The sequence below is a fragment of the Camelina sativa genome, chromosome 20 (assembly GCF_000633955.1).
Source record: "Camelina sativa cultivar DH55 chromosome 20, Cs, whole genome shotgun sequence".
Classification (NCBI taxonomy): Eukaryota; Viridiplantae; Streptophyta; class Magnoliopsida; order Brassicales; family Brassicaceae; genus Camelina; species Camelina sativa.
The window spans coordinates 16,632,824-16,648,068 of NC_025704.1; the positions used below are offsets into that span (position 1 = coordinate 16,632,824).

Below are 15,245 nucleotides of genomic sequence, written 5' to 3' on the forward strand. Positions count from 1 at the left end.
ATGATGTGATCACGGGATCGACCACTCGGCCGTGAACACTCGATTCTCTCGGACGTCTCTCAACCACCTCTCGGACAACACTTGGACGCCTCTCGGACACTTATCGACAACTTGGAACCGGCCTTCCTAGTGATGCGCGGTACCAACTAGTTTCCAAGGATCATCAAGGAGGAGCAAGTAAAGTCATCTAATGGGCTTTGCAATCCAAGCTTCAACCCTCACACCAATGGCTCATGGCTAGCATCACCACTTAAGAGCCTTGAGTTGCGACCAGCTTTGGGAAGCTTAGTTCGCGAGTCTTCACCATCGCGCAAGCGTGAAGACGCCCCTAAGTCATTAGAAGGAGCTGTACTCTTTTCCCTACTTTGGGTTTGTCCCAATGGGTTTACCAAAGAGGTTTTAACGAGGCAGCGAACTCTAGTGCATCTCCACTTCGTTCCCGCTTGGCTCATGACTTGGAAACAATCATTGACAAGTTTAGGAGCCAAGGAAGTGAAGATCCTATCACCGCGTCCAGCCAATGACGTGGCTTTTCTATCTCTCTCCCTTCCCTTCCTTTGAATTTCTTCTTGAACCTTCTATGACCGTTGGATTGGTCTTTCCTTTGTTTTACTTTTGCTTTTGCTTTATGGCCAAGTGTAAGGATGAGATCCTGGCCGCGTGTCTAGGGTTTTAGAGTCTCCCATTTGTAAGCCTTCCTATATAAAGGCCTAAACCCTCATTGTAAAAGGCAGACTTGAAGTATTGAATTAAATTTCACAAGAGAGAATCTTGTTCTTGTCTCACCTCTCTCCTTAGTCCAAGTCCGGGACTTGACTACCGAGAAACCCTAGCCGATCTCGAACCGGGTTCGACATCGACTAGTTGACCGTATCACGGGCCGAGCCATCTCCCGTGTGTCGTCGCATCAAACCACCTTCGCGTCCCTCTCTACCGTATCACGTCCGGTTCCTACCGCTCGTTGTACTTTCGCTTCCACTCCACCTTCCTTATCGCATCACCGAGAATCCTTACCGCATCACCAAGGATTCTTACCGCCGCGTTGCCGAGAGCCGTTCCCGCAGTTTACCTTCAAACTCCGGGAATCGATTTCCGCATCGTCCGTACCGCGACCGAGACTGCTCGACCGAAGCCGAGACCAAAGGCCGGATCTCTCGATCCGCTCGTTCGTTTCAGCTCATCTCTCGCATCCACCGTTTGTTTCCTTACTGGATTCAAATCTCCGAGCTTTGTCCGAGGAAAGCCTCATCTAAATTCCTCGGCTCGAGAGAGTTTCGTTCCGTCCGTCCGCAGCGACCGTCTGTCCGTGCGACTCGGTAGACGACCGCGTCCGGCGGTCACATCACAGACTGTGTGGAGTTTGGCAACCGGAGCAAAGGTATCCGTATAGTCAAGCCCATAGGTTTGAGTGAAGCCGCGTGCCACCAAGCGGGCTTTGTAGCGCTCTACTTCTCCAGTGCTAAGGTATTTAATAGTGAACATCCACTTGGAGCTGACAGCCTTTTTACCTTTAGGGAGATCGGCCTCGTCCCAAGTTCGATTCCGGATCATAGCCGCCATTTCATCGTCCACCGCATCAAGCCACTCCTTATATTTCTTAGCTTCCTCGTAGGTTTGAGGGACAGCGTGATCCGAGGAAATAAGGTCAAGCAAACACACTGCCTGAATAGGGTGGGCGACATCCTGATTGTTGTAGTAGACTCATTGATTCTTTAACCTTTCACTACGCCACGGTTGTTTTAAACGTTCACTGCGCCGAAGTGGTGGTGGAGATGTTGATGGTGTGGGCTGGCTTGTCTCAGCTGTACTATCGTCAGGTGGTAGATCAGGAGGTGTAGTCAAGGCTCCTTCGGATTTTGTCTCTCTTGGCTCTTGAATAGTTTCCTCAGAACGGGGAGGAGAAGCATCATGAGTTCCCTGAGGTTTCGATAATATTGTAGGCCCATCGGATGGTGGTTTTGGTAGAGATTCCTTGGGTATGGTGGTTTGGTGACACCAAAATGATCGAGGAGGAACCGAAGGTTTGTTGCGCGATCAGTAGTTGAATGTGAGAGGTCTTTGAGACTATTCCAGTCCTTCGTCTCATAGTAACCTTGATCCTCCATGAACTTGACGTCTCGAGACACATACATGCGGCTGTTGACTAGATCATAGCACTTGTAGCCCTTTTGTGTAGTGGAATAGCCAATAAACACACTCTTGGTACTCTTTGCATCGAGTTTGCTCCTCTGTTCTCCTGGAATTAAGACAAAACACACACAGCCAAATACTCGTAAATGGTCTAATGAAGGTTTAGTCTTAGTAAGAACTTCAAATGGAGTTAAGTCGCTTAGGATTTTTGTTGGCGATCTATTGATAAGGTAGGAGGCTGTCATGACCGCGTCTCCCCAAAACCTCTTTGGTACATTTATATGGAACATCATCGACCTAGCCACTTCCATAAGATGCATGTTCTTCCTTTCCGCCACACCGTTTTGTTGAGGAGTGTACGGACAGCTCGTTTGTTGAAGAATACCGTGCCTAGATAAATGTTCTTTGAGCTTGTGACTTGTGTATTCTCCTCCATTATCAGACCTAAGTACTTTGATCTTGGCATTAAAATGATTAGTAACATAGGTTTGGAAATTTATGAAAGCATCATACACACGATCTTTAGAGGGCAACAACGTTAACCAAGTATACTTTGACTTCTCATCAATAAATGTCACAAAATATTTGTTGTTATCTGTAGACAAGCATGGTGATGTCGAAACATCCGAATGAACTAAGTCAAAACAGTTTTCATAAATAGTAGAGGATTTAGGAAACACAGTTCTACAATGTTTTCCAAGAATACACCACTCACAACTAGAACTATTAAAAGAAACATTAGGCAACAACAACTCAAGAGCACGAGAGTGGGGATGGCCTAGCCTAGCATGCCACAGTGCATTATTATTATTAGACGAGAGACAAGAGGTAAAAGAGATTGAATTAGAGGGACTTTGTGAAGTCTTCTCTAAGATATAAAGATCTCCGGTTCCATTCCCTTCCCCAAGTATCTTTCCGGTCTTAATATCCTGAAAATGAACGCTATTAGGACCAAAAACAGTATAGCAATTCAAATCATTAGTTGCTTTCTTTACCGATAGGAGATTAGAGGTAAATGTTGGCATGTAAAACGCTTTAGAGTTTTGTTCAAACAATTTCAAGTTACCAACACCTTTCACAAGAATTCTATCTCCATTAGCAATAACAACATTACCTAGAGCCGGTTGTATATTGTCTAATAGACTCGGGTTGCTAATCATATGGTGAGAAGCCCCCGAATCATTGACAAGCATTTTACTAGGTTTAGAAGCAAAGAAGGTGGTACCGAAATCTTAGAGTGCGGCGATGGAATTAATGAGAGCCTCCAAGTCAGACTTCCTCACGAAGTCTCCGTAGGATGCGGCCATAGCCATCGTCTCTTTCTGGTTCACCGTTCCAGGTGCTTGACCACTTGTACCTTCATGTGATAGGTTCGCCTTAAACTTAGCCGGCTTGAGATGTGGGTGAAGGATCCAACACTTGTCCTTCACGTGACCTTTCTTCTTACAGTGGTCACATACCACAGTCTTCCTCTCATCCGGCCTGTATACTCCCTTGTTAGCTGTAACCAGCTCGCCCTTTCCACTAAAGAGACCGAGGGACCCTTGTTCTTTTTGAACTTGAGCACATACGTCATCGAGAGTGGGAAGCTTATCACCGCGGAGTATGTGCTTAATGAGATCGTTGCATGCAGGGTTGAGGGTGAGAAGCAGGCCAAAGACTTTGTCTTGGTCCTTCCTTTCGTTCAGAATCGCCGAATCGATGGTACTTGGCCTGAGCATCACGAGTTCGGCCCATAAAGACCGAAACTTCCCAAAGTGCTTGGTAAACTCCAAGTCTTCTTGATGAAGACTGTTAATAGCCTTTTTAACTTCAAACACACGGCCACGGGTTAGGTTTGTAACATTTCCATACACATTAGCTAGCGTGTCCCATAGTTCCTTTGCCGTCTCACAATACGAGTAGGCTTCTAAGATGGGTGCGTCTAGCGAGTTTTGGAGGATAGCAAGCACGGTATGATCTTCTTGGAACCATTTGATTTCCTTTTCGAGCTCAGCCTCCTTGTCTTCTTTCTTTTCTTCTTTGACGTCTTCTTTGTTGGCTTTCTTAGGGAGTTGGTTTGTTTCAACATGAATCCAGAGTCCCCGGCCACTAAGAGCGGTCTTTGTTGTTCTTTTCCACAAGAGATAGTTAGCGCCTTTGAGGACCACCGGAGTAACTATCAGCTTTGCGGCTTCCATGGTGAGAGAGAATATAGTTTTCTAGAGAGTAAAGGAACAGAATAAGGAGAGAAAGTAAAGAAAGAGTGAGTTTAGAGAGTGGTGAATCGAAAAACTTGCTCTGATACCATGTTAGTTTAAGCGGAACAAGAGTGAAGAATTGTGAGTTTAGTATGGTAAGAGTAAATTGTTGAGAGATTAGGGAAGAGATAAGGTTGAACAAAGAGAATAATGAAGAAAATAGATTCTATTAGAATAGTAGTATTACAATGTCGGCTAGAAGCCTTAAATAGAAAATAAGAATAGGGCTACACCCTTTACAAGCTTCATAACGACACAAAGAGAGAGAGAGAGAGGGCAATTCCCTATAGTGATAGTGACATCTCGAGGTTTCCCTTAAGGAAACATGTGACTCCAGTGGCTACAAGATGCCTTCTCGATCCTTCTCTTCTCTTGGGCCTTTGTAGAGGAGAAACTCGGCCTCTTATTCATGTCTTGGTGATCGGGTTCATTGACTTGTACGGATGGTCCAACTCGTAACCGTACGGATGGTTGTACGGACAAGACTAATCACACTCGACGTTGTCTTGCTCAATAAAGGATGTTACTGTGGAGTTCCTGTACCCCTGGCTCCCACCGTGATGCTCTCGCTGTCACGCGTGGGGGCACACTAGTAATGATTGTGTGTCTATTCCAGTGTCGCCTACTAAGGTTTTCTGAAGTCGCTCTTGAAGAAGGGGAAATCGCTTCTCTACAAAAGGTTCCTGAGGCAGAGGTTCCTCCTCCGGTTCCAATTAAACAGACTGGAGCTCTCGCTCCCGGTGGTGAGAGACAGTTAATACCTTCTCAAGTGGATGATGCTGCAGGGTGGTCGGTTGTCTCCCCAGGCAAGGGGTGCAAGAGCACTGACAAAGCTCGTAGTCCGCCTGCTGCTGGATACGTTACTGTATCTGGTTCTTCTAGGTTCTCGGTACTAGGGGATACAGAGGATGTTGGTGACTCAGACACGGCTAAGATCGATCATCAAGTTCCGGCTGCTGTAGTAACAACAACTGCCACAAGGAATTTAGCATATACAGCTGTTCCTATTAAGCAAGCGAATGTGATGGATGCTCCCATTCGAGCCTCATTGCCGCGGCAAACGAAACAATTACACAAGACTGCTTCGGAGTCTTCTTCTCAACAAGCCAAGGGGGCACCTCCTGGCATCTCGAGCAAGAAGAACTCCCGTAATTGTCATTAATGTCTGGTTTTTTCTGGAACATTTGTGGCTTTAACAAATCTAAAAAACATTCTATTGTTCATGATTGGGTGCAAGCTGAATCTCTGTAGTTTGGATGTTTACTTGAAACGCGTGTCCAGGAAACTAAGGCCCCTAGGATCATTTCTTCAGTGTTCCGTGGATGGTCTTTGATTACAAATTATGAGTTCAATACCCTTGGCCGAATTTGGGTGGTTTGGAAGAAAGATGTGCGTTTAACACCAGTTTTTAAGAGTGGTCAGGTCGTCACCTGCTCCATTCTTTTACCTGGTAACACTATGGAATTCTTTGTCTCATTTTTCTATGCATACAATCTCGCGGAAGAAAGGAAAGAGTTCTGGGAGGATCTTAAGTTTCATTTTGATTCTCCACTTTTTGCAAATAAGCCTTGGCTGATTGTTGGAGATTTTAATGAGATACATGATGGTGTCGAGCACTCTACTTATGATGATAATCCTTTTGTCACTAGTGGAATGCGTGACTTTCAGGATGTTGTACGGCACTGCTCTTTAACAGATATACATTCTCATGGTCCTCTGTTTACCTGGGGTAACAAGCGGGATGAAGGATTAATCTGCAAGAAGTTAGATCGTATTTTGGTTAATGAGTATTTGGAGTCGTTGCTTTGTAGATGCTTATGGCGTCTTTGAATCTGGTGGGTGCTCTGATCACCTACGATGCAGGTCTTCAGTGGGGAATCAGGCTTGTAAACCTAGGGGGCCATTCAAATTTTCAAATGCTATCATGTCATTCCCGGAGTTTATGCCCAAAGTGCAAGGATGATATGTTCCGCTTTGCTAAGAAGCTTAAGGCACTAAAACCTCTCTTACGGTCTCTCGGTCGTCAAAAGCTTAGCAAACTCTCAGAGCAGGTGGAGAATGCACACAAAGACCTCTGTCAGAAACAACTCTCTACGCTCTTGAACCCCACGTTTGCAGCAGAGGAGGCCGAGGAGCAGGCTTTCCAGCGGTGGGATCATGTGTCTAATTTGGAGGAATGTTTTTTGAAACAACGGTCAAAGTTACACTGGTTTTTGGTGGGTGATAAGAACAATAAATTTTTTCACAATGCTGTCAAATCTCGACAATCTCTTAATGCTATTCGAGAGATACTTTGTCAGGATGGTTCCATTACAAAAAGTCAATCAGAGATTAAAGCTGAGGCGGTCAGGTTCTTTGAGGAGTTCCTTACGCATGAGCCAGTCGACTACGAGGGTATGAGTGTTGCTCAGTTAGAGGAGTTGGTGACATTTCATGTCTCCTCTGCTCAACATGAGGGATTATTGAAGTTGGTTTCTGAAGAAGAGATTTGTCAAACACTGTTTAAGATGCCGGTAAGTAAGTCACCTGGTCCGGATGGTTACACTGTTGAATTTTTCAAGCAAGCATGGTCGATATTGGGCAGAGACTTTGTCGTTTCTGTTCAATCTTTTTTCCTCAAAGGCTTCCTCACTAAAGGTGTAAATTCGACAATCTTGGCTCTTATCCCAAAAAAAACTGACTCTCAGGAGATGAAGGACTATCGCCCTATTTTATGTTGTAATGTGTTATACAAGGTAGTCTCCAAGATTATTGCTAATCGTTTGAAGGTTATACTGCCCTCATTCATCGCTCCAAATCAGTCAGTTTTCATAAAGGATAGGCTTATGATGGAAAATCAGTTGCTTGCTTCAGAATTGGTTAAGGATTATCACAAGGAGTCCATTTCTCCTTGTTGCATGATGAAGATAGATATATCCAAGGCATTTGATTCAATGCAATGGCCGTTTCTACTTAACATCCTCAAAGCCATTAATCTTCCCGCTGATTTTATCCATTGGATTGAACTCTGCATTGGCTCGGCTTCCTTCTCTGTGCAAGTCAATGGGGAGTTAGCTGGTTACTTTCAAAGTACAAGAGGATTGAGGCAAGGATGTTCTCTGTCCCCTTATCTTTTTGTAATTTGTATGAATGTGCTGTCTCTAATGTTGGATAAGGCTGTCACTGCTCATCGCATTGGCTATCACCCTCGCTGCAAAACAATGAACCTCACCCATCTCTGCTTTGATGACAATATTCTCATTTTTCTGATGGGAGCTCACACTCTGTTGCAGAGACTTTAGCTGTTTTTGACCGGTTTGCAGTTGTTTCTGGTCTCAAAATTAGCCTGGAGAAATCCACTCTGTTCATGGCTGGCTTTTCTCCGCAACATCAGCAAGACATCCTGCACCACTTCCAGTTTACTGTTCGCTCTCTCCATGTCCGGTATTTGGGGCTCTCCCTCCTCACTCGCTCTATGACACACGCTGATTATCTACCACTCCTTGAACGCACTCGCCTTCGTATCTCCTCATGGACAGGTTGATTCTTGTCCTTTGCGGGCAGGCTTCAGTTAATAAAATCAGTGTTATCTAGTTTAACCAACTTTTGGCTCTCTGCTTTCCGTTTGCCGAAAAGGTGCCTTCAGGAGATTGATAGCCTTTTCTCGGCGTTCTTGTGGTCTGGTCCGGACCTAAACCCGAAAAAGGCCAAATTCACTTGGATTGATGTGTGTAAACCAAAGCATGAGGGAGGTTTGGGGCTTCGTCGTCTGCAGGATACGAATACGGTGTGCATTTTGAAGCTCATTTGGCGTCTTGTGTCTGCAAGTAACTCCCTTTGGGTAAGCTGGGTTCGAAGAAACTTGATCCAAACTGGCTCCTTCTGGTCAGTTAGTGAGAGGAGTGTTGGTGGTTCATGGATGTGGAGGAAGATCTTGAAGTACCGCGACCTTGCTATGAATTTACATAAAAAGGAGATAACAACATGCAATTAAACATCATTCTGGTTCGATGTTTGGAGCCCAATTGATCAGCTGTTTGCTCAACTTGGGAACCGGGGTAGTATTGATATGGGGATACCACAGCAGAGTATTGTGGCAGAGGCACTTTCGCATCGGAGACGTATGCACCGTGTTGACATCCTGAATCAGATTGAGGATCTACACAATTCCATCTGTCAATCAGTGCAACATCAAGGTGGTGATCGCTCACTCTAGAAACAGAAGAACGGTTCTTTTAAGAATAAATTCTTATCCTATGACACCTGGTGTTTGATATGGCAACCAAACGCGCCCTGTGACTGGTCTGCAGGCGTTTGGTTCACCCACTCAACACCTAAATTCTCCTTCATCGCTTGGCTTGCTCACCATAATAGGCTCTCTACTGGTGATAAATTGGTTCAGTGGAACGCTGCTGCGAATGGAGCTTGTGTCCTCTGTCAGGGTTATGGGGAAACGAGAGAACATCTTTTTTTCTCCTGCACCTACTCCTCAAGCGTGTGGTCTGCTCTGGTTCAGCGTTTGCTGGGGGTTCGGTTCACCGCATCCTGGGCAATTTTGGCCCCTATGCTTCTTGACCCTTCTACTCCACGGCTTCACCTCTTTGTCCTGCGGTATGTCTTTCAGTCTATTATACACAGCCTCTGGCGGGAACGTAATGCTCAAAGGCATGGCGAAGCTCCAACTCCGTCCTCCACTCTCTACCGCTTCATCGCCAAGAATGTTCGAAATAGATTGCTCACGCTGACAACCACCTCTGGCTATGAGGATGGTCTTCAACTTTGGTTTCAAACTCATCCTTTTTCATCCAATTCAGGCTCTTAATAGTGTTCTACTTTTAAAACGTTGATTTAAGTTGTAACTACCCCATCAGACCGCTGTTTTTTTTGGTGAATATCATTTAACATTCATACAAAAAAGGATATATGAGCAGAATCCAAATTAGTCTTTGCAATTCAACTATTTCCTTTGTCGGAGATACAATTTAGCTATAAAAAATAATCACTTTAACACCCAAAAAAGAGTTCTATCATGGTGAATTCGATAAGGAGCCAGGGCTAATTCAGTAGTGTTATATCTTCAGTTTTTAAGACTTTAGATGGACCTAATTATCTATATACTACTTGGGCTTTAATATATTTTAGTAATAGGGATTTCATGAAAAACTAATACTCTTTTTTTTTTTAAATCGAACATGAAAAACTAAATTAAATAATTTCTTTTGTATCATGAATAATTTCTTTTAAAGATCTACCATAATCGAATACCCAAAAGTATATAAAAATTAAAATACTACTTGATAATTAAGAAAAGTGAATAACAAGATGGTATGCCAAAGATTTGTAACCATAAGAAATTTAAAACGTTTACAGTAAAAATAATTGATTAAAAATAAGTACACTTATATCATCATACTAGGAAAAAAAATCTACAACATTAATTCAGAAACGCGTGGAGATCATCAACAAACCAATTAATCAATATAATTTGGCTACAATTGAGCCACTTGAACCCAAAAAGAGTAATTAAAGGACGCCATATTTAACCTAAACAAAGTCTCTAGCCGCCAATATATATAATTCTCTAATTCAATGTTGATTTTTTTTTTCTTTAAATTTTAGAATCTCACAAAAATAAAAAACGTAGTTTCTTGGAAATGCGTTGAAGTACTATCTTTGTGGTTTTTGTTAATAAAAAAAAAATAAAAACAAATGATAAGACCAAATCTTATAAACATATCGTCGACTATAAATACAAAGAGACCTTTTAGGAACTCAACACAAAGTCTTCTTAAATCATTTGGGCGAAAAGTCCCAAATCAAATCAAAATCATTTCATCATTTGATCGTACGTAAAGATGTTCAAAGTTGCAAGAGCGTCTCAGTATTTGGCGATCACCGGTGCTGGTATCGAAGACATCAAGCTTTCCAAGAAGTCATGGGTGTTTCCATGGCAATCTTGCACCGTCTTCGACGTTTCTCCGGTGAACTACACTTTCAAAGTCCAGGCCATGAGCGCTGAGAAGCTGCCTTTCGTTCTCCCCGCTGTTTTTACGATCGGTCCTCGTGTTGATGACGATGATGCGCTTATTCTATACGCTAGGTTGATTTCGCCTCACGATAAAGAATCTAATCATGTCCATGAGCTTGTTGAAGGTGTTATTGAAGGAGAGACTCGTGTTCTTGCTGCTTCCATGACCATGGAAGAGATCTTCAAAGGTATATANATATATATATATATATATATATATATATATATATAAACTTTTAATTACCAATCACTCCTTTCAATTAGAATTGGTAACACTACTAATTCTGATTATATGAATTCTCAAATTTTGAAGATATTTGTTATTAGACGCATTTTGTGAACAATTTGGCTAAGTCTTTTTTCTTTTCTTTTCTTTTCTATTTGAATGATTGGGTTTTTAAGTTCAAGGAAGAGTTTCAATTGGTAAAAATGACTCTAAATTGATTGGTTTAAGTTTGCTGAAATGATCAAATTTATATTGTTTTTTTCTAGAATTTTTTTGTGAATGTTTTGGTTAAAAGAGTTTTTTTTATTTTATTTTATGGATTTGAAGGTACAAAGGAGTTTAAGCAGGAGGTGTTTGATAAGGTTCAGTTGGAGTTAAACCAGTTTGGTCTTGTAATCTACAATGCAAATGTAAAGCAGCTCGTTGATGTGCCTGGACATGAGTACTTCTCTTACTTGGGTCAGAAAACTCAAATGGAAGCAGCAAATCAGGCGAGGATCGATGTGTCCGAGGCCAAGATGAAGGGAGAGATCGGTGCCAAGGAAAGGACAGGGCTTACTATTCAGAACGCCGCAAAAATAGATGCGGAATCAAAGATCATATCGATGCAGAGGCAAGGAGAAGGGACAAAAGAGGAGATCAAAGTTAAGACTGAGGTTAAAGTGTTTGAGAATCAAAAGGAAGCTGATGTGGCTAAGGCCAATGCTGAGCTAGCGATGAAGAAAGCTGCTTGGACCAAGGATGCTCAGGTGGCTGAGGTTGAAGCAACCAAGGCAGTGGCTTTAAGAGAAGCTGAACTTCAGACTCAGGTTGAGAAAATGAACGCATTGACTCGCATTGAGAAGCTCAAGGCCGAGTTCCTTAGCAAAGCCAGTGTTGAGTATGAAACCAAGGTTCAAGAAGCAAACTGGGAACTATACAATAAGCAGAAACAAGCTGAGGCGGTTCTATACGAGAAGCAAAAGCAAGCCGAAGCACAGAAAGCTGAAGCAGACGCTGCGTTCTACACAAAGCAGAGAGAAGCAGAGGGACTTGTTGCTTTAGCTAGTGCTCAAGGGACTTATCTTAGAACCCTCTTAGACGCTGTTCAGAATGACTATTCTTGCCTAAGGGACTTCTTGATGATTAACAATGGTATTTATCAGGAGATCGCTAAGATAAATGCTCTTGCGGTTAGAGACTTGCAACCGAAGATTAGCGTTTGGAACCACGGTGGAGAACAGGGTGGTGGTGGGAGCGGGAATGCTATGAAGGATATAGCTGGACTTTACAAGATGTTGCCTCCTGTTCTTGATACGGTTTATGATCAGACTGGGATGCAGCCACCGGCTTGGATGGGTACTCTAAGCAAGTGACGCCTCCTCAACAGCTAACAGGTTGACGTTTGGATAGTGCCATCGTTTACTTGTGATTTAAGATGCATCGATGAAAGTGTAATTTTTTAACTTATAAATCCTGTTGGAAAACTTGGCTTATTCTTTAGTGTATTTTTGAAGTGTTTTTTCAAAAGAAATTACTTTGATGCTACTCGTGATATTCATAAAGAAATCAAATGAGACTAAAAAACTAAAAAAAGGTATAAGACATATTTTGTTTGAAATGAAATAAGCGATGTATATGTTCGTGTTATGAAACTAGAGATACTAGAAAGATGTATTCTCTTATTCTTTTTGATTCAATCGTTTAGAGGTTACATATATATAGTAATACAAAGGCTTAAACATAAATCGACTTAGACTAAAGACAATATGGCCGATGGGCCTTTGTAGTCTTGGATGTATATGGATCGGTTATGGAGATCCATCCTAAGTGATTTACAATACTCTCCCTTGGATGACATAACCGTGCAGATACTAAAAGATCACCATGATACGCTTAGAGATGCTGCCTCATTAAAACCTTACCAGGAAAACTCAGTGGAACAAAACCATGGTGAAGGAAAAAGAGTACATCACGGTAATGAGTGGACCAAATGGATCTTTATCCAAATCAAGGCTCCTTACAACCATTGGGCTAGTTAATGAGTGAGCCTGGTCCATATTAAATCTCTTGAGTACCTTTTCAGTATATGCCATTTGATGCAGAATGTTTTCATCATTTATGTACTCAAGCTGCAATCCCAAACAGAACTTAGTTTTACCTAGGTCTTTCATTTCAAACTCTTTCTTGAGATATTCAACTGGTTGGGCGATTTCCTCAGAGGTTCCTAGGATATTCAAATCATCCACATATACTGCTATGATTACAAACCCTTTGTTTGCAAACTTCTTTATAAAAATACATGGACTGATGGGATCATTCTTATAGCCTTCTTTGGCTTGTTACTCACTTAACCTATTGTACCACGTTCGTCCACTTTGTTTCAATCTATAAAGGGATTTATTTAGCCTTATGCAGTATTGTTCTCGAGAACCACTCTTATCTTTGAGCTCAATACCCTCTGGTAATCTCATATATATTTCATTATCCAGTGGACCATATAATTATGCGGTTACAACATCCATTAACTGCAAATCCAATTTTTCTCTTATAGCCAGACTTATTAAAAATCTAAAATTCGTTGCATCCATCACAGGGGAGTATGTCTCCTCATAATATATTCCTGGTCTTTGAGAGAATCCTTGTGCTACAAGCTGTGCCTTATATCTCATGATTTCATTATTCTCATTTCTCTTCCTTACAAAGACCCATTTATTTCAAGTGCTACTTTGTATGCAAATATTTCATCGATGTCGACATCCTTACGGTTCCATTGTATTCCAGACATGATATAATTGATTGAGATCTCATTATTATTGTGACAACCCGTCCCACAGACCCCACTAGCCTCACTGCTAGCTGCCCCAACGGACCATCCGTGGACCCTGCTAGCCCACCGATAGCCGTCCCAGCGGACCCCAAGCTGGCCCTGCAGGGCATCAATCCTAACCCCTCACCGTGGAAATGGAACTATTCATCCAAATCCACCAGTAGGTTATTGGTGCGCCAGGCGTTCCTCGAACCCTGGTCCTCACCCTTTAACAACCTTCCCACATGACAAGTTGCCACCAATTGATAATTGAAACAACCATCTTTTTTTTTAATAATAAATACAATATATAATTAACCATCCCATACTATTTAATTAAACCACAATGCAACAATAACCATCAACAACCAATATGCACAGCGGAAACATACCACTAATACAAAACTAATACATCATCAATACAATAACACTCCTAAACATTCTATCCAACAACCTAGCACAACTCTATCTAAGGTTCCAACATAAACAATATAGCCAATAACACACAAACAAGATCCTAGATCATCCTCCTCCTCATCGCCATGATTCCACGTCACATACCTGCACACCACAAACAACAATCGAGATGCGTAAGTATTATCACAAATACTTAGTGAGTCAATCCTCATATCTACTAGGCTATACACACAAGCAACTGAGATTCCAATGTTTAACAAACAACAAACAAACACAACAAACTAGGAAAAAAATCACGAATCAGGCAAGTTGGTGTCGACCGACACCAGATTGGTGTCGATCGACACTGGTCCAAACATGGTGTTGACCGACACCTAACTGGTGTCGATCGACACTCCCTTCGCAGACGCAAACTGCACGAATCCGAACGACGAACCTCCGTTTCAATCCGCCTCCAATCTGTCCCAAACTCTCCCAAAAGCTTCATGAACCTATAATAACCACAACACAACCACCACAAGCAAGAACAATACCACAAAACACAACAAATCAAGCAAACAAAGGATTCTCAGGCTTAGATAAGCCATGGTCATGCACTCACCTCTTTTGCAGGAAGATTTGACCAAAGGATGACGAATCCCTCACTCCCAGCAAGCTTCTAACACTTCCTTAGCTTCAGATCTCCCAAGAACACCAAGAAATCTCACCAATCTCCCCCAAATCTCCAGAACAATGTTTTCTCTCCTTATCTCTTTTTCAACGGCGACAAAACAACAAAACACGACCTAGGTCGTTTTCTCACTTAAATAATCCGGCTCTATGGTTTTCCTTAAGCCAAACCGGTCTAGATCGTTAATTAAAATAATCTGGTCGAACCAGAAATTACTGGTGTCGATCGGCACAATACTGGTGTCGATCGACACCCATCCCCAAAATTCCCAATTTTGGTTCACGGATGTTACAATTCTCCCCCTCTAACAAAAGATTTGTCCTCGAATCTGAACACACCGCCACTCATTCGCAAAACTAATCAAACCACCGTCGCAACGGTTCGCACCATCCAACCATCTGGTCTACTGCAACCAGGACACCACTGGTCCAAACCACCCTGATCCCACTGGTCAAAACAATCAGACCCCAAGGGTCAAACCAAACCAGAATCTACCGGTCAACTCAAGTCAGACTCTCTCAACCATCACAACTCTGGTCCCCCCAGACCAGCATCCACCTGACCTTCCCGGTCCACACACAGCAACCCCAAAATTGAATCTCTATCAATCCTAAGATCCCCCACCCGATCTCAACCTGAAACCTGAGATTGAACCCCCATCAATCACTTAAATCCACATCTGGTCACAATAGAAAAATCTGCGATTGAACCCCCATCAATCTCCTTAATCCACTTTCAGTTACAATGTTTATCCCCACGTCCTTGAC

General features: G+C 42.5%; 1 protein-coding gene across 1 annotated transcript; it reads left to right on the forward strand.

Annotated features, from left to right (window-relative positions):
- On the forward strand, nucleotides 10,111-12,130 carry LOC104771003 (flotillin-like protein 1). The gene is made up of 2 exons (XM_010495472.2): nucleotides 10,111-10,565; nucleotides 10,931-12,130. Exons 1-2 carry the CDS (start codon nucleotides 10,205-10,207, stop codon nucleotides 11,956-11,958), a joined length of 1,389 nt encoding a protein of 462 aa, XP_010493774.1. The 5' UTR covers nucleotides 10,111-10,204; the 3' UTR covers nucleotides 11,959-12,130.